Raw genomic sequence first — 23,775 nt, 5'->3', positions numbered from 1 at the left:
CCAGATACACTTCCTGAAGTTTTGTTTAAAGTTAATCTTGCATTTAACTGGAGAAAGGTGGGCTGGCTACACAGTACTGGAGAAAAGTAGCTACACATCAGTTAGAGCGCTGTCTGCTGATAGAATGCCCGTTCATGAATGAATTCTCATCCTCGTGGAGAAGTGTAACTGAAGTGTAACTGAAGCACAACATTTGTGTGATGCCGAGCAGAAATGACAATTAGAAGAATTTTAGATCTGCGTTTAAAAAACGCAGCAAGATATTTCTTGTGTGTTTATTTCTTTCTTTCCTGCGTGAAAAAAGCTGAATTCTGCATTAACTAGCAAGTGAAACGTAGGGGTCACGTTAGCAAGTAAGTTGCTGAATTAATAAGGTGACGGAGCCTCATATTGTGTTAGCTTTCTGCTGTGTTTGCATAGTCAAAGCCCTTTGGATGCGATATCTGTATAACTGCCGTTGCCATCTTGACAAAGACACAGCGTGCACACATGCTGCTCCAGAGCCAGTAATGTTCTTCCTTCAGACAAGCATGCGTCAAAACTTTGTTCATTTTTAATGTCTCTTGTTCATATTCGCTTGTAAATGTCCAAACTCACAAAAAATATAATCTGGTAGCTTCTATGTACAAATTTATGAGCTGGATTGCCTGTCTTTACAATTCTTTATTTTTGTTTGCACTCGTTAGCATATTTAGCTAGCAGCCACCATGAAAATGTGATATTACTTGTGTATTAATCCATTAATACTGTAAATCCCGGGGTGAGAGAAGGACGGTATGAAGATATGGAAATCTGGATACCGCCCAACCCTAGTGTGTGGGGCTAGCTAGCCAGTGTTTAACATCTTTGTATGTTTGTGTGTCTGTCTGCATCTAGTTAAGTAGTGGAGCAGATTACTGAAGAAAATGGTAAACAGCTAATCCAGACAGACAAGAAGATTTCGGAAAGACTGAGACAACAGAACAAATGGCACTTTAAACAACCATGTAAAACTAGACGCCAATACTAGTTTTATAACACAACAGAAAAGCTAAATTAAAAAGAAGGCCATTGTAATGACAAGTAACCTAGTTGCTGGAAAATCATTTAAGCTCCATTTAAAGTTCAAGCTGAGAGGAATTTATTAATATATTACGGAAAGAAAAGCCTTTTCTATTCCAGATCTGATACTACTCTCACAGTAGCTTTCACAGTGTTTTATACCACTAATCTCTAGGGGCTCTGAGGTAAATGCTTCCAATTTCTTCTCTGTTAAGTTAGCTATAGAGCACGTTAAAAATAGGCTATATAAACAAGTGGCTCATTAATATCACTGAATGTGTTTTAGCGACAAGGCCCCATAAGGGACCTATTTATTTAGGAGATTTAATAAAAGCGTGCTTTGGCTCCTTTGTCCCAGCGTAAATGCTACTACATTCTGTCGACAGCAGCAGATCCTACAGGAGCAACAGAGAGAGGGTGTGTGTGTGCATGTGTGTGTGTCTGTGTGTGGTTCCTGTGACCTTGTCTATATCTAATTATGTGTGTGTGGCAGAGAGGGGTAGGAGCACGTCATTTTGCCCCTAATGGTTTCTAAACAATCTTTACGGGCCTGAACACCTCTAGCACCTTAATTAGCCAGTTTGTTATCCATCCTGTCCCAGCCGTTAACTTATTCTCTCTCTCTCTCTCCCACTACTACAATAGCCACAGAGGAGACGGGGAGTGCAGGGGTTAAATAGCAGAGGAGTGGGGGGTCTAGAAAGCCATTACCCTCTTTGGGTTCGGATGTTTTATAGGGTGTTTTCAAAGGATGTATGTCAGTTATTTTGTCTTGCTACTGAATACAATTACATGATCAATTCCTAGAGAAAATCCAAGTGTTTGTAGGTGAGTGCACTTCACTAGAGCACCTTTATTGGTCTTTTGGTCAAATAAACACCAACTAAAAGACTCCAACTCTGATCACCAGCTTCACAAGCAAGCTGTGTGGCCCCTTCCCTCCCTGAGAGAGCTGCTCTCCTCTCTATGACACCATACATCTGTTTACAGATCACCTAGCCGTGCTAATCAGAGATGGGGTCTCCCAGGGCCCAACACAGGGGTCCGAGGTCGGCGTTAAGCAAACGCCAGCGTGGTGCCGTGTCCCGCTTCGGCGAATCACAGGGGTTTAGGCTGCACCGCTCACATATCAGTCATCAAAACACAACAGCTGGTGATGTGTGTGAGTGTACCCACAGCTGTGTGAGTTCACCAAGTGTGTGTGTGTGTGTGTGTGTGTGTGTGTGTGTGTGTGTGTGTGTGTGTGTGTGTGTGTGTGTGTGTGTGTGTGTGTGTGTGTGTGTGAGAGAGAGAGAGAGGAGTGGTCTTGTTGTGTCGTTGATTGAGTGCCATACGAAGAGCCTCTAGGGAGCAGAATCAAAGCCTGTAAAGTCTCTCCATCTGTCTCTAAACCTAATGCTCAACATAAACAGCAAGGATTAAAGAAATGCATGTTAGCTTCCACACAGGTCATTGTGACATGTAAACGGCATCAAGTGGTGCGGGAGACCAATAGAAGAACAGCTAAACAGAAGATGGGGTTAGTTAGCTAGTCTCATGCTTGATTCTGATGCATGCTGGTGCAAAATGAAAGATAATATGACAAGTGATACACATTGAGTATTGTACATTGCTATATGAAGCAGTGTTTTTGTGGTGTACTGCCTTCAGGGCAGAAAGCTGTAGAAAGCTGTCTGAAAGCTGGATGTTATTGTGAATTTTACTTTAGAGCTTTTAGGAAACCAAGATGTCAATAATTGCAGTCTGCTTTCTATACTAGGAGCAATGCCATCTAGTGTTGTTAGCCTCATTGAGGCTGCATCGCAAATGGCACCCTATTTCCTATATAGTTCACTTCTTGGTCAAAAGTAGTGCACTATGTAGGGACTAGGGTGCCATATGGGACACATCCTTAGTGTTGTTAGCCATCCTTTGTATTGTCCTTGAATGTCCAAAGATAAAGGTCAAAAAAGCAATTTGCTGTGATACAAAATGTTGTTTACTGCTTAATACCTATTATGATATGTTCATCACGATCTTATATCATTCCGTGGAGATGTAAGAATGCTATGGTGTCAGATAATCTTCAAAGTAAGCATTCCTTTCTGCTGCAATAATCAGAGGCAGTCCCTGTCTCTCTCTCTCACACAGACACAGCCCCACACAGACACACACAAACACCTCTAAGCACTGTGTAAAAGTGAAGTACGAATATTCCTGGGTTATAACTGAGTATACTGTGAAGTTATGAAGAAAATCATAAGTGCCTGTGCGAATCAGCTTTGTACACAAGTTACTGCGGTAATTAGGGACAAAACAGCACAAAAGGGTAGCTGGCTGGGAGTGCATCCTAATGCACTGCTACCTCTGAAGAGAGGTGAGTCACCAGCATACAAATGGCCCTCTCTGGAGTAGAGAGAGACTGGAGTGAAGGAGAGGACAGACCGCCTTCTGAATGACAGATACAAAGAGGCCAGGAAAGACGATGAGAGGAGAGAGATGATAGAAGTAAGCGAGGTGAGCGGAGAGAGAAAGAGCGGGAGAGAGAAGAGCGAGCGAGAGAACGAGAGATACAGTATGTATATGATTGCCATAGCCTAAGAGTCATCACATGACCATTAATTCCATGTAGTATTTACATTGTATATAACTTATAAGTAATGAATAGTGTAACCATCATGCATGTACATTTTGTTGTTTATTTATTTCTCATTCCGTCTTTTTCTTTTATAATCTTAAAAGGTATCTATTGAAGATTACACAATACAACAGCAGTAGTGTTGTACCTGTATACATGATTATATGTACAATTATTATTACTACTCAAATGAACTGTATTTCATTAATTTTTTTAAAGCATATTGATGAGTAAGTTAAGAAGCTGAGAGTACCCCCTAAAACAAAATACCTGCAAAAATGGAAGATAAATAAATACAAAATAAAAATGGGCTTCTTCTATAGAAATAGGCACTGCCAACCGCTAAACAGTAGAAAACAGAATATTCAGTTGATGTTTCTATCAGTCCTAGACTACAGTGGCAACGTCTACAGTTCATTTACATACACTTTAGCCAAATACAATTAAACTCAGTTTTTCACAGTTCCTGACATTTAAACATAGTAAAAAGTCCCCGTTTTAGGTCAGTTAGGATCACCACTTTATTTAAAAAATGTGAAATGTCAGAATAATAGTAGAGTGATTTATTTCAGCTTTTATTTCTTTCATCACATTCCCAGTGAGTCAGAAGTTTACATACACTCAATTAGCGTTTAGTAGAATTGCCTTTAAAAATTTTAAATTGGGTCAAACATTTCAGGTTTGATTCCACAAGCTTCCCACAATAAGTTGGGTGAATTTTGGCCCATTCCTCCTGACAGAGCTGGTGTAACTAAGTCAGGTTTGTAGGCCTCCTTGCTCACACACACTTATTCAGTTCTGCCCACACATGTTCTAACGGATTGAGGTCAGGGCTTTACAATGGCCACTCCAATATTTTGTGTTTCTTAAGCCATTTTGCCACAACTTTGGAAATATGCTTGGGGTCAATGTCCATTTGTAAGACTCATTGCGACAAAGCTTTAACTTCTTGACTGATGTCTTGAGATGTTGCTTCAATATTTCCACATCATTTTCCAAGTACACCAGTCCCTCCTGCAGCAAAGCACCCCCACAACATGATGCTGCCACCCCCATGCTTCACGGTTGGGATGGTGTTCTTCAGCTTGCAAGCCCCCCCTTTTTCCTCCAAACATAACGATGGTCATTATGGCCAAACAGTTCTATTTTTGTTTCATCAGACCAGAGGACATTTCACCAAAAAGTACGACCTTTGTCCCCATGTGCAGTTGCAAACCGTAGTCTGGTTTTTAATGGCAGTTTTGGAGCAGTGGCTTCTTCATTGCTGAGCGGCCTTTCAGGTTATGTCAGTATAGGACTCGTTTTACTGTGGATATAGATACTTTGCACCGGTTTCCTCCAACATCTTCACAAGGTCCTTTGTTGTTGTTCTGGGATTGATTTGCACTTTTCGCACCAAAGTATGTTCATCTGTAGGAGACAGAACGAGTCTCCATCCTGAGCGGTATGACGGTTGCGTGGTCCCATGGTGTTTATACTTGCGTACTATTGTTTGTACAGAAGAACGTGGTACCTTCAGGCGTTTGGAAATTGCTCCCAAGGATGAAACAGACTTGAGGTTGCACTGAGTTTGAAGGTAGACCTTGAAATACTTCCACAGGTACACCTCCAATTGACTCAAAATACTTTTCTGGAATTTTCCCAAGCTGTTTAAGGCACAGTCAACTTAGTGCATGGAAAATTCTGACCCACTGAAATTGTGATACAGTGAATTATAAGTGAAATAATCTGTCTGTAAACAATTGTTGGAAAAATGACTTGTGTCATGCGCAAAGTAGATGTCCTAACCGACTTGCCAAAACTATAGTTTGTTATCAAGAAATATGTGGAGTGGTTGAAAAACTAGTTTTAATGACTCCAACCTAAGTGTATGTAAACATCCGACTTCAACTGTATATGAACACAGCTGCCACTTCATTAAAGCAGTTAGTTGCTGTTCATCATAGCGCACAGAGCTATATTACTGGGTGACAATTTTAGTGCTCATCGAGGCATTCTCTACCAGAAAGTTGGCTGGCCCTCTTTGATGTCACGTAGGTTGATACATTTCTATGTTTTCATTAAAAAATCCCTTTAACAAACAGTCCCACTGTACCCAACATCTTTACTAAACTTTAGACATACTAGTTACCACACCCGGTTTCAGGGATAACTTTGGAAATTCCTTTGGTCTCTACTGAGTTCGGTAAATCAGCTTTAAGTTCTTGCATCTTTTTTAAAAAAATTTTATCTTCAAAATGTTCTTCAATTTGATATTTTGGGGACTCGAGGGCAATTCAGAAAGCTGATTGAGGACCGTATCACTGATGAAAGCGTTTGTTTTTTATGACCGTGTTCTTCTTTCTGCTTGCATTTTCTATTTATGTGTGTATTTTCTGTCATGTATGTCATTCAGGGCTCATCTGTAAACCTTGGTCTCAGTATGACTCCTTGATAAAAATAAAGGTTAAGTAAATACATTTAATTATCCTCATTGTATTTACTGAAATGCTGTACAACTATACTGCTTTGGCAAGATCTACAAATTGTATTTCATGCCAAAAAGGCAATCTGTGTGTGTGTGTGAGTGAGTGAGTGAGTGAGTGAGTGAGTGAGTGCGAGAGAGAAGGAGAGAGAGCGCGAGAGAGAGCGCAAGAGAGAGCGCGAGAGAGAGCGAGAGAGAGAGAGAGCGAGAGCGAGAGAGAGAGAGAGAGAGAGAGAGCGAGCGAGAGTGAGAGAGAGACGGAGAAAAAGAGAGAGAGTACTGGTTGAAGTAAATCGAATCCTCTTCCGCACCCTGGTGTAATTACACAACATTTCATCCCTTGCGAGTGTTTAGAAAAAAACACAGCGAGACAAAACGGTGGAAGCGGGCAACACCCAGGAGCAGTGTCGGGCATGTGGCTAGTAGCAACACTCCGCTCTGAACACACTGTTGAATGGCTGTATGGAGAATATAGCCTTGCCACCTACCTGCCTTCTTCCACTGCCTAGCGAACTCTGTGTATGGGGCCATTTACATCAAGGCCAAACACACACTCGCATGCTCACACATACGGGCACACTCACACACACACACGGGGCTCTAATGTTATGGCTGTAAATCAATAAGCGACAAAGAGAGCGAGAAAGTGAGGAGGCGGACCAGTTCCCTGGGTGATATGCTCAACGCTGCCCACCACCAGGCTGACAGGTAAAAGGCTGTATTTGGCTACGGTACAGTGCAGAAAGAGAATATGTACCACACACTCTAATTCTGAAGAGATGGAACAGAGGGGGAAGGTGGGAGGGAGAAACTAACCTACACACAGGGGAACCTATTGTGACTAAACCTGTATGCATTCATGTTTGTGGCCAAATCAACACACACACACACACACACACACACACACACACACACACACACACACACACACACACACACACACACACACACACACACACACACACACACACACACACACACACACACCCCTGGAACTACTACTCCACATAAATATACACAAGCCTAACCGTTCTCTCCTGTGGCGGTGTTACACACACACAGGCACACAGTGAATGTAAACAGCGGAAAGGAAAGGAGAATCCATGTACCTGAATGCCGTCCAACAGCTTGCTCATGCACCAGAAACTGTCAGCCTCGATGTTCCGCAAAGTCTCCTCCTGCAAGCTGGACACATCAAAGTTCTCCACCTCCTCCTCTGTACCAAGAGAGAGAGAGAGAGAGAGAGAGAGAGAGAGGGTGAAAATAAGAGTGAATTGGGTCTACCAGCATCACAGCAGGGGCCTTCTATTAAACTGGGAAAAAAATAAGAGAAAGATGTTCGTGAAGAGAGCCTGGGGAGTCTCTCTCCTTGATGAAGTGTAGTGGTACAGATGGTTGTTCTCAGCGCTTCATGGAGGGTCTCTCTAACAACACCTGTTAATGTGTCAATTTCCTCTCCACCCCCATTCACACACACATTACTTACATTATAAAAATACAAATACAAGTATTTCACCTTTATTTGACCAGGTAGGCTAGTTGAGAACAAGTTCTCATTTACAACTGCGATCTGGCCAAGAATAAAGCAAAGCAGTTCAACAAATACAGCAACACAGACTTACGCATGGAATAAACAAACATACAGTCAATAATACAGTAGAAAAAGTTAATAAATAGGCCACGGTGGCAAAGTAATTACAATATAACAATTAAACACTGGAGTGATTGATTTGCACATTCATCTTCTGCACGTAGGGATACTGGGGTGCAAAGGAGCAAGATAAATAAATACAGTATGGAGATGAGGTAGTTGGATGGGCTATTTACAGATGGGCTATGTACAGGTGCAGTGATCTGTGAGCTGCTCTGACAGCTGGTGCTTAAAGCTAGTAAGGGAGATATGAGTCTCCAGCTTCAGTGATTTTTGCAGTTCGTTCCAGTCATTGGCAGCAGAGAACTGGAAGGAAAGGCGGCCAAAGATTTGGCTTTGGGGGTGACCAGTGAGATATACCTGTTGGAGCGCGTGCTATGGGTGGGTGCTGCTATGGTGACCAGTGAGCTGAGATAAGGCGAGGCTTTACCTAGCAGAGACTTGTAGATGACCTGGAGCCAGTGGGTTTGGCGACGAGTATGAGGCGAGGGCCAGCCAACAGGAGCGTACAGGTAACAGTGGTGGGTAGTATATGGGGCTTTGGTGACAAAACGAATGGCACTGTGATAGACTGCATCCAATTTGTTGAGTAGAGTGTTGGAGGCTATTTTGTAAATGACATCGCCGAAGTCGAGGATGGTCAGTTTTACGAGGGTGTGTTTGGCAGCATGAGTGAAGGAGGCTTTGTTGCGAAATAGGAAGCCGATTCTAGATTTAATTTTGGATTGTAGATGTTTGATGCGAGTCTGGAAGGAGAGTTTACAGTCTAACCAGACACCTAGGTATTTGTAGTTGTCCACATATTTTAAGTCATAACCGTCCAAAGTAGTGATGCTGGACGGGCGGGCAGGTGCGGGCAGCGATCGGTTGAAGAGCATGCATTTAGTTTTACTTGCATTTAAGAGCTGTTGGGGGTAACGGAAGGAGAGATATGGCATTGAAGCTCGTCTGGAGGTTAGTTAACACAGTGCCCAAAGAAGGGCCAGAAATACACAGAATGGTGTCGTCTGCATAGAGGTGGATCAGAGAATCGCCAGCAGCAAGAGTGACATCATGGATGTATACAGAGAAGAGAGTCGGCCTGAGAATTTAACCCTGTGGCACCCCCATAGAGACTGCCAGAGGTCCAGACAACAGGCCCTCCGATTTGACACATTGAACTCTATCAGAGATGTAGTTAATGAACCAGGCGAGGCAATCATTTGAGAAAGCAAGACTGTTTTGTCTGCCGATAAGAATGGGGTGATTGACAGAGTTGAAAGCCTTGGCCAGGTCGATGAATACAGCTGCACAGTAATGTCTCTTATCGATGGCGGTTCTGATATCGTTTAGGACATTGAGCGTGGCTGAGGTGCACCCATGACCAGCTCTGAAACCAGATTGCATAGCGGAGAAGGTACGGTGGGATTCGAAATGGTTGGTAATCTGTTTGTTAACTTGGCTTTCGAAGACCTTAGAAAGGCAGGGTAAGAGAGAGATACGTCTGTAGCAGTTTGGGTCTAGAGTGTCTCCACCTTTGAAGAGGGGGATGATCGCGGCAGCTTTCTAATGTTTGGGAATCTCAGACGACACGAAAGAGAGGTTGAACAGGCTAGTAATAGGGGTTGCAACAATTTTGGCAGATCATTTTAGAAAGAGAGGGTCCAGATTGTCTAGCCCGGCTGATTTGAGGGGGCCAGATTTTGCAGCTCTTTCAGAACATCAGCTATCTGGATTTGGGTGAAGGAGAAATGGGGAGGCTTGGGCGAGTTGCTGTGGTTATGCAGACTGATGCTTCTTACTACATCTACAACCATAGTCATTCAACTACATCTACTCTCCACAGTCATTCAAATATACAGCACTAATCTATATTTTAAAAAAATACTGAACATTTTAGTGCCATCTTACTCTTTCAGTATGTTCTCTGCACATAGACCTATCATCTAAACCATGCATAATATCTTCAAAAGCCATGGAAATACAGTACAGATTATGAAGCTCTACATCAGCAATGAAGTCCATCCGTGGGTAACATATTGCAAAAGGGTTGTCTAATGATCAATTAGCCTTTTAAAATGATAAACTTGGATTAGCTACCACAGTGTGACATTGGAACACAGGAGTGATGTTTGCTGATAAATGGGCCTCTGTACGCTTATATTCCATTAAAAAATCTACCGTTTCCAGCTGCAATAGTCATTTACAACATTAACAATGTCTACACTGTACTTCTTTTCAATTTGATGTTATTTGCTTTTCTTTCAAAAACAAGGACATTTCTAAGTGACCCCAAACTTTTGAACGGTAGTGTACATACGTACAAGGGTTGAATGGTGGGAACCCGGTTACCGAGATTTACTGCCCAAAATCACTCCCTTTGACCAGGATAAATAACTGAGAAACCAGTAAATTATCTATATGAACAGCATAGCTTGAAATGGACCTGCTAAATGATATGTGATGTCTAAATCTGGCTTTGCTACGGCCTCTGCATGATGTATCAACACTCAGGGTGGGGACAGACAGCCCAACGCCGTATGCAACGCAGTTCACAATGCATGTAGACCAATCATCTCATCAGGTTAACTTTCTTTTCTTGTGATAGGTAATATAAAGACTGAAGTCTTGCCTCCATCTGGCTTTCGGGGGATCATATTATTTTTTAATTGCAAAGATATATTTTTTTAATTGCCGCTGCAGATTTTTTTTATCAGCCTATCACTTGAAAATCGTTGCTTTGAATCAATGCACGTGTGAGCACTTTCAGTCTTTCTCTCTCTCTCCATTAACTCTATTTAAATTGCATCCAAAATAGATAATCCTGTTCTTGATTGATATACAATCCTATATATAGATGTCCTAGCCTACTTCTTTCGGGTAATACATTCAATGCAGTATTAGCCTTTTGGATTATGCATAATAAGCTTATAAGCTTGTCTCATGCGCAATACGCAAGCACCTGTGCTCCGCTGGCCTCTCATTAAAAAAACATTACTTAACTCTTTTGCATTTCTTATACCAATAGACAATTCGAAGAGGGACACAAGCTCATTTTTGATGAATGTTAAACACGGCAGCCAAAAGAAGAGCGAACCTGCGATGGCGGTAGGCTATAGCAGTTATTTATTCAGGCCCATAAACATTCAATGTTTGTGAAGAGAAGTGAAAGCCATCTGCCTCTAATTCTAGTCCTATATTATTAAAGGACGTTATTAGAATGATGAAGATAAGGGCAACAAAACGTATTGCATTTACCTGTTGAAAGGCAAGGAATGAATGAAGCAACGATAGAGAGAGAAAGAGGTAGGCTAATAACATTAGGGGAAATATTATTAAAGCTATATACTGTATGCGTAAGCCTACTAATTATACAAATAGGCCATAATATATTTCCAAATTAAAATCCCAATTCGCTAGCCTGTACTTGTAACTTTGTAGGCAATGTGCTGAACCAGAGTCGCATGTTATCTTCTGCTTTAGCATTATTTGAACGATGTGCGCAATTCCTGGTGCTGGAGCAGGTTTCATTTATGTACTCAAGAGAGCATATTGCTGGCTACCTATGGAATTTTCTGTTTTTCTGTCGTGCGTAATGTGCAGTAGCCTATATCATATATGTATTGGATAACAGCAAGATCATTTGGGCTTTTTGGGGGGATCGGGCTCGTTAAATGTAATTAATGTTGGGCTCAAAAAATTTACACTGCTCAAAAAAATAAAGGGAACACTTAAACAACACAATGTAACTCCAAGTCGATCACACTTCTGTGAAATCAAACTGTCCACTTAGGAAGCAACACTGATTGACAATAAATTCCACATGCTGTTGTGCAAATGGAATAGACAACAGGTGGAAATTATAGGCAATTAGCAAGACACCCCCAATAAAGGAGAGGTTCTGCAGGTGGTGACCACAGACCACTTCTCAGTTCCTATGCTTCCTGGCTGATGTTTTGGTCAATTTTGAATGCTGGCGGTGCTTTCACTCTAGTGGTAGCATGAGACGGAGTCTACAACCCACACAAGTGGCTCAGGTAGTACAGCTCATCCAGGATGGCACATCAATGCGAGCTGTGGCAAGAAGGTTTGCTGTGTCTGTCAGCGTAGTGTCCAGAGCATGGAGGTGCTACCAGGAGACAGGCCAGTACATCAGGAGACGTGGAGGAGGCCGTAGAAGGGCAACAACCCAGCAGCAGGACCGCTACCTCTGCCTTTGTGCAAGGAGGAGCAGGAGGAGTACTGCCAGAGCCCTGCAAAATGAACTCCAACAGGCCACAAATGTGCATGTGTCTGCTCAAACGATCAGAAACAGACTCCATGAGGGTGGTATGTCGGGTGGACGTCCACAGGTGGGGGTTGTGCTCACAGCCCAACACCGTGCAGGACGTTTGGCATTTGCCAGAGAACACCAAGATTGGCAAATTTGCCACTGGCGCCCTGTGCTCTTCACAGATGAAAACAGGTTCACACTGAGCACGTGACAGACGTGACAGAGTATGGAGACGCCGTGGAGAATGTTCTGCTGCCTGCAACATCCTCCAGCATGACCGGTTTGGTGGTGGGTCAGTCATGGTGTGGGGTGGCATTTCTTTGGGGGGCCGCACAGCCCTCCATGTGCTCGCCAGAGGTAGCCTGACTGCCATTGGGTACCGAGATGAGATCCTCAGACCCCTTGTGAGACCATATGCTGGTGCGGTTGGCCCTGGGTTCCTCCTAATGCAAGACAATGCTAGACCTCATGTGGCTGGAGTGTGTCAGCAGTTCCTGGGAGGAAGAGGAAGGCATTGATGCTATGGACTGGCCCGCCCGTTCCCCAGACCTGAATCCAATTGAGCATATCTGTGACATCATGTCTCGCTCCATCCACCACAGACTGTCCAGGAGTTGGCGGATGCTTTAGTCCAGGTCTGGGAGGAGATCCCTCAGGAGACCATCCGCCACCTCATCAGGAGCATGCCCAGGCGTTGTAGGGAGTCATACAGGCACGTGGAGGCCACACACACTACTGAGCCTCATTTTGACTTGTTTTAAGGACATTACATCAAAGTTGGATCAGCCTGTAGTGTAGTTTTCCACTTTAATTTTGAGTGTGACTCCAAATTCAGACCTCCATGGGTTGATACATCTGATTTCCATTGATCATTTTTGTGTGATTTTGTTGTCAGCACATTCAATTATGTAAAGAAAAAACAATTTAATAACAATATTTAATTCATTCAGATCTAGGATGTGTTATTTTAGTGTTCCCTTAATTTTTTTGAGCAGTGTATTTAATATATATATATATATGTGTATTTAATATATAATATATATGCTGTGTATTTAATATATTTAATATATAATATAATATATAAGTCTCATCAGACTCGGGAAGCATCAGGTTAAAATTTCCATGCTGATCAAAGCTCTAATAAAATCCAGACATATTTATATGATTTATAATGCTTTCAATGACACTTCCGGTTTTGGCGGGAAATACCGGGTTACCCGGAAGAAAGGTGAATTATTCTCGGGATGCAACATTTGTAAAATACCTGGAAAATATTAAACCCTAATACTTATGTTCTTTTAGTCACATATGATATCGCAGACACCAAATTCCAGACTTTGAACAAGCATATCTCCTGTCCCATTTGTGTTAGTCAGTTTCACGATTCCTGACATTTAATCCGAGCAGAAATTCCCTGTCTTAGGTCAGTTAGGATCCCCACTTTATTTTAAGAATGTGAAATGTCAGAATAATAGGTTTCCTTTTTTTATTATTAAAAATTATGTCAATTATCCTATCAGAAGCTTCGGTCATGCACAAAGTAGATGTCCTTAATCGACTTGCCAAAACTATAGTTTGTTAACAAGAAATTTGTGGAGTGGTTGAAAAACGAGTTTTAATGACTCCAACCTAAGTGTATGTAAACTTCCGACTTCAACTGTATATGCATCTTCTCATGCACAACATGTTTCCCATAAGGACCTATAAGCCATACATACAGCGAATGAAAAAATACAATAATTTGTTGCCTTGTTAACCATACGTCCTTCTAATTACCTCTACATGTCCATCATGTGTCGACCTGGGTTAATATAGACCAGGTGTAATATAATTTCTTATCACGCTGATGGATGCCATATGGGATCATGAACATATAACCCGATTGATTAGGTGAGGCGTGGGGAACATGAGGTGTGTGTGACAGATATGGTGTGGGCTTTAGGGAGGGCTGTATGTAGGGTTTGACACATTCTTGACAACTGCAACAGAGTGGAACACTAGAGGGAGATGATACTGATTAATCACACTCTACTACTCTCACACACCTGACGAACCACTCTCTCTTTATACACATCACTGGCCAGCCGCCTATTACGTTTGTCTGTCCTCAGTGGCTACTCTGACAGGTAACACCAGGGGAGGTGAGCAGCAGCCGCCCTCAGGTAAATAGGGAGAAGAGAGAAGAGAGAAACTGCTGAAGACAGGCTCTAATATGGACAGGGAGAAGGAATGGCTGGATGGATAGATTGTGGAGAGCCTTTTCATGAGCCCTTAACTTCTTCGATAATTTTTAATTTCTTTTAATTTTTGGATAAAAAAACATTCCCGTTTTAAACAAGATATTTTGTCATGAAAAGATGCTCGACTATGCATATAATTGACAGCTTTGGAAAGAAAACACTCTGACGTTTCCAAAACTGCAAAGATATTATCTGTGAGTGCCACAGAACTGATGCTACAGGCGAAACCAAGATGAAATTTCAAACAGGAAATGTCCCAGATTTTGAAGGCGCTGTGTTCCAATGTCTCCTTATATGGCTGTGAATGCGCCAGGAATGAGCCTATACTTTCTGTCGTTTCCCCAAGGTGTCTGCAGCATTGTGACGTATTTGTAGGCATATCATTGGAAGATTGACCATAAGAGACTACATTTACCAGGTTCTCGCTTGGTGTCCCCCGTCGAATAATCTCCAGCTGCGTGCATTTTTCCATTTGGTTCAGAGGAGAAACCAAACTGCCACGAATGATTTATCATCGAATAGATATGTGAAAAACACCTTGAGGATTGATTCTAAACAACGTTTGCCATGTTTCTGTCGATATTATGGAGTTAATTTGGAAAAAAGTTTGGCGTTGTAATGACTGAATTTTCTGGTTTTTTTCTTAGCCAAACGTGATTAACAAAACAGAGCGATTTCTCCTACACAAATAATCTTTTGGGAAAAACTGAACATTTGCTGTCTAACTGAGAGTCTCCTCATTGAAAACATCCGAAGTTCTTCAAAGGTAAATAATTTTATTTGAATGCTTTTCTTGTTTTTGTGAAAATGTTGCCTGCTGAATGCTAGGCTTAATGCTATGCTAGCTATCAATACTCTTACACAAATGCTTGTGTAGTTATGGTTGAAAAGCATATTTTGAAAATCTGAGATGACAGTGTTGTTAAAAAAAGGCTAAGCTTGTGAGCCAATATATTTATTTCATTTAAGTTGCGATTTTCATGAATAGTTAACGTTGCGTTATGGTAATGAGCTTGAGGCTATGATTACGCTCCCGGATACGGGATTGCTCGACGCAAGAAGTTAATACAGTGTTCACCAACCGGTCGATTGCGATCGACTGGTTGATCACCAAACATTTCTGTAGAAAAGCCAACGATATAGCCTTGCGCACCTCTCTATCTATTTGTATTCGTCTTGCGCTGCTGGCGGTAGGTCCACTTGATTCAGAAGCCCTGCACCCCGGGTGGGCGAAGTCTTCCCATTTTTAACCGTTTAATTTGTCTGAAGGGACAAACTCCGTCTACCCGGCAGACCAGGAGAGCTAAATCAAGTGCGCCTACTGTGCTGGCCAATCGGATAGCTCATATCAACGTGCCTACAGCTTCCACGAAACTATCAAAGAATTCATTCTTGTCAGTTTCTTTCTCCAACACTTTTACAAAACATAAAATACGCTTATCCCTACTTCCACTCGTGCTACAAGCAGCACTGCAGCTGCAAAGAATGAAGTAGCCAAGTGTATCAATATGTTGCGTTTTTATTATTAGCAGCTTGTCGTGTCTATTTTAATATCGAAGAATATTTCACTTGTTCTGGTCATGCGAACACCATGAATTCGTGCATGAGGCAGAAATAAAGTGGTGCGACTCCAGTTGCCCCATCAGGTGGAAGACTGTGTCCCCTCTGTTCAGTCTCACCAGAGGAAGAGAGAGAGCAGGGGCCATGAGAGGCAGACACTCTGCTGCTCTCTCCTTTCCTCCGCTGAGACTGACCATCAGATACAGATCAAGTCCAGTAAAATAAAAAAGCGAATTATTTCAATTTATGCTCAGCTGTGCCTAGCAAGTGATGCAACAACTGATCTATTTTGTTATCAAAGCACGAGTTCTGAAATATAATATGGTCTGAGAAGAACAATATTGGCAGGCCAATCATAGCCAATATGATGTGATAATGTATTAGACTTGCTGCACAAACCTCATTCCTACAGAGCTATTTTTATTACGTTTTTTTCTTTTTTTTCTGAGTGGTAGATCTCGACTTGGTGACCACTGCCTTAATACAAATCAGACCCTCCCCAGGTCGTCTTAACTGCCAGTTTAACATTGTTCTGTTCAAGTGAGGTGAGGGTAGGGGAGACACTTGTATAGGAGTGTGTACAAGTGTCTTGGGGGTAAGGGGGTTGATGTGGAATTGGGGCTAACTCAGAGTATGCATGAACAAGGGTACAAGAAAGAAGGCGCTGTGTTTCTATTCGTCTGTACTACTTGTTCCACAAATCAACAGCTCCCCCTGTGGTCACTGGAGGAACTGAAGCCTGGGACAATGCTAAAGAAGTGAATTTCCATTGCGAAGGAAGCACAGCAAATGATTTCCTTTGTTATATTGGGAGATCTGAGTCACCTACACAGTGTTCTCTGCTTTATTCAGCCACACACTCACTCTACCTCTCTCCCCTACACACTCTTTACTAAGACAAGTCACTGAGCCACCACTCAGTTTCTGACGTCATCAGTAGTAGACGCCACAAAGCTAGAATGAGTTCTATTTCTATGAGTCAACATGACACACAAACCCAAGGTGTAGTTCATATGCAATAATAAGAGCCTTTTGCTGAGAGGAAGAACGTGTCAGTAAGAGTGTGAGGGTTAAATAGGCAGAGTGAAAAGTCCCAAGCTCTGCACAAACACACACTCTCCCTCCCTCTCGAACGATAGGACCATGCTATCTGTCGAAGCGTATCGTCAGGAGAAAGAGAGGGGCTGTAGCCTGTGATCAGCCACTACAGAGGCAAGGTGACATGGCCACTGAGCATCACAAACACACAGACAGAGAGACAGAGCAGGAGCGAGGACACAGGCACTGAACATCACACTGACTGGACACAGGAACCAGAGAGAAAGAGGGACAATAGAGAACAGAGGACCAGAGAACAGGGATGCAGCCATACGAGGTGAAGCCCAGTCCATGGGAGGGTGAGATAAAGGTGTTTGACCATTAATAGCGGGATACAGGTGTATGGCTAGACACACACTAGTACACAGGAACAAGCAAACACACACACAGACTAGGGCTGAACCCCAATAAGTCAACTGGTCGATTGTTTAGTCGATAGGCTGTTGGTCAATCGAGATTGCGAGCAGTAGGGAAAAAAAATAAAGAAAATGGTCATGGTGTAGCCTACAAGGCACCTGTCTGATTCGAGTGTACTGATCCACTGTGGAGGCTGTTGGGTGGCACGGTCCATCAGTCTAAGACATGTGCTACTGAAATTGTATATGGTTATTATTGTGTAAGAACAATGGTGCCACACAAATAAAAAATATTATACAAATGGGCTTTCTCCAGTGTTGAATAGCTGTTGCAGTTAAATGTGCCTGGCTTTATAAATCATCCATATATATATATATATCTACAGAAATAAGATAAACAGGGAACACAAGCAGGATCTGAGTGTTTGTTTAATAGCACCAAGCCGCAAGCAACCGGTCGATTGTTTGATCGATAGGCTGTTGGTCGATCGATACCACAACATGTCGGATAAACAATTTCACAAATTCGGCTGTTTTTAATATTTGCTATGCTTTACACTTTTTGTTTGTTTGAACAGCCTCTCTGGAATTACTTATAATTTCTTTAGTGTTGTTCACACAGTCCTAAATTGTCAAAAAAATATAGTTATAATAATAACAATCCCTTTTCTTGATCTCCGTCTTATAGTTATTATTACTATTATGATCATCATTAACAAGGCAATTAACCCACTGTTTCTAGGCCGTCATTGAACATACGAATTTGTTCTTAACTGACTTGCCTAGATAAATAAAGGTCAAATCAAATAAAAAAATAAGTAATGCCATTATCATTAGCAGGCTGAGTATAGCGGCCTTGTATAACCACCATTGAGCTGTAGGCCTTAGACCGCATCCTGCTTAGTCTTAATACACTAACTTGCTTAAGCCCATATTTCAATACTTATATAGGCTATTGTATAAATCAATCATTCATTTGTTCATGTCATCACACAGTATATGAGTCATTCATGACTTCAAATGCAATCAAGCGTTTACATTAAAAAAATAAATTATATATAAAAATGCGGCACTTGAATAATTAGCAAACCATTCCATTTTGGCAATTGCATTCACGAATGCATGCGACTGTTTAGTCTTTGCGGTAATAAAGGCTTTAAAAAACAACAACATTACAACATACTCTTAGGTGTGCTTATAATTTATTTAGTGTTGTTTACATTGTTCCAAGCGGTCAGAAAATGTTTTATTGTCATCTAACAGCACCTGTTTAGCACACATTATGCACGCAGCGCTTGCTGCTTACCTTGATATCCAGTATTTTCCACAACTACTCAAATGTATTCCACACATCTGACTTCCCCTTTATCCCCCGAGCAACCAAACATTCCACCGTTTCGAGTTTGTCATGTCATTTGCATCTATTTCGCTGCCACATGTTTTACAGTGTTCAGCATTTGTTATAACCAATTTATTGATGTGATTATGATATGCTATAGGTCAGACACTATTGGTCACGTGCATGCGATGCATATGCCTCACGTAAAGAAAGCAAGGGTTGAGGGCACAGGGAATGTTTTTCCTAAACAAATGAGGGATTTCGGGCAAGATACATTTTCAGTCAGAAATGGCTGTAATTATGTTGCAGCTTCAGCAACACACACAACGCAATAAACACTGTTAATGTTCTGTGGTGGACGGTGCAGTAGGGAGGAGAGAGCGACAATGGGTGCTCGTCACACAGTCACTCGCTGTCATTTGTTTAAAACACAGCCAGTTTGAGTCCTGCCCGGCACAATCAAATCAAATGTGGTCAGACTCCCTCTAGTCATTTGTGCGTCTTAATTATTTATCAAACAGGGCACTTAAAGCATCAGACAAGCTCAGTGCATATAGTTGATTAAAACACATAGGATGTGTCTATATATGAAAACCTACAAGTGATACAACTTTGACCAATTGATTGATTGGTCGAAAGAACAGATGACACTCGGTATACCAAGATTTATAAAGTCAGGGACAGCCCTACATATATGCAGCGCACAAGCCATCGCTCTCTCTCACTCACGCTCCTGCTCACACACACACGCACACACGCACACACACACACACACACACACACACACACACACACACACAGATCCCTAGAGCCTGGTGTTGTGATCATCTGGGTTCATTAACCTTTTCCCTACAGATTAGAAAGAGAGGGCTGGTAAAACTAGTGCTGCAGCTCTACAGACCACAAATTCCAAAATAGAACCATGCATGTCTTTGGCCGCCCAGGGAACAGTGGGTTAAAACTGCCTTTCTCAGAGGCAGAACAGATTTTTACCTTGTCAGCTCAGGGATTCGATACAGCAACATTTCGGTTACTGGCCCAACGCTCTAACCACTAGGCATAATTATTTTGTTGCCTTATAACCTGTCATTAAAATATATATTTTTTTTTTTTTGGGGGGGGGGGGGGGTTGTATCATTTGATTTACACAACATGTCTACCACCTTGAAGATGCAAAATATTTTTAATTGTGAAACAAACAAAAAAAACTGAAAACTTGAGTGTGCATAACTATTCATCCCCCCAAAGTCAATACTTTGTAGAGACACCTTTTGCAGCAAGTATTGCTGCAAGTCTCTTCGGGTATGTCTCTATAAGTTTGGCACATCTAGCCACTGGGATTTTTGCCCATTCTTCAAGGCAAAACTGCTCCAGCTCCTTCAAGTTGGATGGGTTCTGCTGGTGTACAGGAATCTTTAAGTCATACCAAAGATTCTCAATTGGATTGAGTTCTGGGCTTTGACTAGGCCAATCCAAGACATTTAAATGGTTCCCCTTAAACCTCTGGAGTGTTGCTTTAGCAGTATGCTTAGGGTCATTGTCCTGCTGGAAGATGAACCTCCGTCCCAGTCTCAAATCTCTGGAAGACAAACAGGTTTCTCCTCAAGAATTTCCCTGTATTTAGTGCCATCCATCATTCCTTCAATTCTGACCAGTTTCCCAGTCCCTGCTGACGAAAAACATCCCAAAAGCATGATGCTGCCATCACCATGCTTCACTGTGGGGATGGTACTCTCGGGGTTATGTGAAGTGTTAGGTTTGCGCCAGACATAGTGTTTTCCTTGATGGCCAAAAAGCTCAATTTTAGTCTCATCTGACCAGAGTACCTTATTCCATATGTTTAGGGAGTCTCCCACATGCCTTTTGGCAAACACCAAACGTGTTTGCTTATTTTTGTCTTTAATCAATGGCTTTTTTCTCACCTCTCTTCAGTAAAGCTCAGCTCTATCGGGTGTATGGCTTAAAGTGGTCCTATGGACAGATACTCCAATCTCCGCTGTGGAGTTTTGCAGCTCCTTCAGGGTTATCTTTGGTCTCTTTGTTGCCTCTCTGATTAATGCCCTCTTTGCCTGGTCCGTGAGTTTTGGTTGGCGGCCCGCTCTTGGCAGGTTTGTTGTGGTGCCATATTCGTTCCATTTTTTAATAATGGATTTAAAAATGGTGCTCCGAGGGATGTTCAAGGTTTCAGATAATTGTTTTTATAACACAACCCTGATTTGTACTTCTCCACAACCTTGACCCTGACCTGTTTGGAGAGTTCCTTGGTCTTCATAGTGCCGCTTGCTTGGTTGTGCCCCTTGCTTAGTGGTGTTGCAGACTCCGGGCCTTTCAGAACATGTGTATACAGTATATCACAAAAGTGAGTACACCCCTCACATTTCTGTAAATATTTGAGTTTATCTTTCCATGTGACAACACTGAAGAAATTACACTTTTCTACAATGTAAAGTAGTGGGTGTACAGCTTGAATAACAGTGTACATTTTTTGTCCTCTCAAAATAAATCAACACAGCCATTAATGTCTAAACCGCTGGCAACAAAAGTGAGTACACCCCTATGTGAAAATTTGAACTATTTTCTGAATGTTCATTACATGAAATCCAAATAAAAAAAAGTTGTAATGCAACAAAACAGGGAAAAACACCAAGGGGGGTGAATACCTTTGCAAGGCATTGTACATGGTGATTTTCCCCATACAAATCGAGTGTGGAAGGGTGGATTTTAGTGTGTGTGCGTGTTTCCATGAGTCTGTTCCACTATCAGCCTAACACAGGTCCTCCCCTCCTCTACATCTGCCAAGCCCGAGCCAAGCGGCTTCTTATTGGCCGTTGAGATACCACAGCTTCCAGTCTGCAATCTTCGTGTGAAATGTTTTGTTGTTGGGAAAAACAATCATGGAACCAATAATTGCTTCTAATAGATCATATGCATTGCGATGTAACTGAACCAATTATTTTCAAATTGCACACAGAACACATAAGGACAATTTAGTTGCTAATGGCAGACTGCAGGAGGCTTTATCCGGCTTATCTTAACTGGGAAAAATTGTGTAGTAATTATTTTAGAGTCTGTGACAACTTAGACGGCATGTAGAGTCAAACATTTGGACACACCAACTCATTCAAGGGTTTTTCTTTATCTTTACTATTTTCTACATTGTATACAGTGGGGCAAAAAAGTATTTAGTCAGCCACCAATTGTGCAAGTTCTCCCACTTAAAAAGATGAGAGAGGCCTGTAATTTTCATCATAGGTACACTTCAACTATGACAGACAAAATGAGGAAAAAAATCGTTATTTCCACCATAATTTGCAAATAAATTCATAAAAAATCCTACAATGTGATTTTCTGGATTTATTTTCCTAATTTTGTCTGTCATAGTTGAAGTGGGCCTATGATGAAAATTACAGGCCTCTCTCATCTTTTTAAGTGGGAGAACTTGCACAATTGGTGGCTGACTAAATACTTTTTTGCCCCACTATATGTAAAATAACACATATCCAATGTAGTAAAATAAAAAATGTTAAACATATCAAACCCTTTGCCTTGATGACAGCTTTGCACACCCTTGGCATTCTCTCAAACAGCTTCATGGGGTAGTCACCTGGAATGCATTTCAATTACAAAGGTGAGCTTTGTTAATTTGTGGAATTTCTTTCCTTCATGTATTTCAGCCAATCAGTTGTGTTGTGACAAGGCAGGGGTGGTACACAGAAAATATCCATATTAGCCCTATAAATCCATATTATGGCAAGAACAGCTCAAATAAGCAAAGATTACTTTAAGACATGAAGGTCAGCAACCCGGAACATTTTAAGAACTTTAAAAGTTTCTTCAAATGCAGTCGCAAAACCATCCAGCGCTTTGATGAAACTGGCTCTCATGAGGACCGCCACAGGAAAGAAAGACCCAGAGTTACCTCTGCTGCAGAGGATAGGTTCATCACAGTTAACTGCACCTCAGATTGCAGCCCAAATAAATGCCTCACAGATTTCAAGTAACAGACACATCTCAACATCAACTGTTCAGAGGAGACTGCTTGAATCTGGCCTTCATGGTCGAATTGCTGCAAAGAAACCACTAGTAAAGGGCACCAATAAGAAGAAGTGACTTGCTTGGGCAAAGAAACACGAGCAATGGACATTAGACTAGTGGAAATCTGTTCTTCGGTTTATGAGTCCAACTGAGATTTTTGGTTCCAATTGCCGTGTCTCTGTGAGACGCAGAGTAGATGAATGGATGATCTCTGCATGTGTGGTTTCCACCGTGAAGCATGGAGGTGGTGTGATGGTGCTTTGACGGTGACACTGTCTGTGATTTATTTAGAATTGAAAACACACTTAACCATCATGGCTACCACAGCATTCTGCAGCGATACGCCATCCCCTCTGGTTTGTGCTTAGTGGGACTATCATTTGCTTTTCAAGAGGACAATGACCCAACACACCTCCAGGCTGTGTAAGGGCTATTTGACCAAGAGTGATAGAGTACTGCATCAGATGACCTGGCCTCCACAATCATCCGATCTCAACCCAATTGAAACGGTTTGGGATGAGTTGGACAACAGAGTGAAGGAAAAGCAGGCAACAAGTGCACAGCATATGTGGGAGCTCCTTCAAGATTGTTGGAAAAGCATTCCAGGTGAAGCTGGTTGAGAGAATGCCATGGGTGTGCAAAGCTGTCATCAAGGAAAAGGGTGGCTACTTTGAAGAAACAAATCTCAAATATATTTTGTTATTTGTTTAACACTTTTTGGGTTACAACATGATTCCATGTGTTATTTCATAGTTCTGATGTTTTCACTACTATTCTACAATGTAGGAAATAGTAAAAATTAAGAAAAACCCTTGAATGAGTAGGTGTCCAAACTTTGACTGATACTGTATATCTTCAACCTAGTCCGAGTACCCAGATTGTTTGTCTAAAAACATTTGTTTTTCGCAATAAATTTTCGCCCAAAACGTGTTACATTCACAACTGAATTATCTTCATCAGGCTTCCCTTAGCTGAAAACATTGTGGAGAGATGGTTTTGGAGTCTATGAAAGCCTGTATGTCATATCTAGATGTGTCAATATCATCTTGTATAGTCTTCACAGAGCCAAGAGTGGCCAGAAACCACAGATATCAGTAATCTCACTGAGATTAACCCAACCTG

At 41.8% G+C, this 23,775-nt stretch overlaps 1 protein-coding gene across 1 annotated transcript in view; it reads right to left on the bottom strand.

The window, feature by feature from the left end:
- The window catches only part of tbc1d22a (TBC1 domain family, member 22a), a 185,243-nt gene that overhangs the window by 91,801 nt on the left and 69,667 nt on the right, over positions 1–23,775 (bottom strand). Inside the window, exon 10 of the mRNA XM_031832031.1 lies at positions 7,232–7,338. Within this exon, the coding sequence (XP_031687891.1) occupies positions 7,232–7,338 (107 nt within the window). The remainder of the gene's footprint in view (positions 1–7,231; positions 7,339–23,775) is intronic.

This window comes from Oncorhynchus kisutch, linkage group LG9, assembly GCF_002021735.2.
Source record: "Oncorhynchus kisutch isolate 150728-3 linkage group LG9, Okis_V2, whole genome shotgun sequence".
In the NCBI taxonomy this organism is placed as follows: domain Eukaryota; kingdom Metazoa; phylum Chordata; class Actinopteri; order Salmoniformes; family Salmonidae; genus Oncorhynchus; species Oncorhynchus kisutch.
This window is presented reverse-complemented; position numbering and strand designations above follow the sequence as displayed.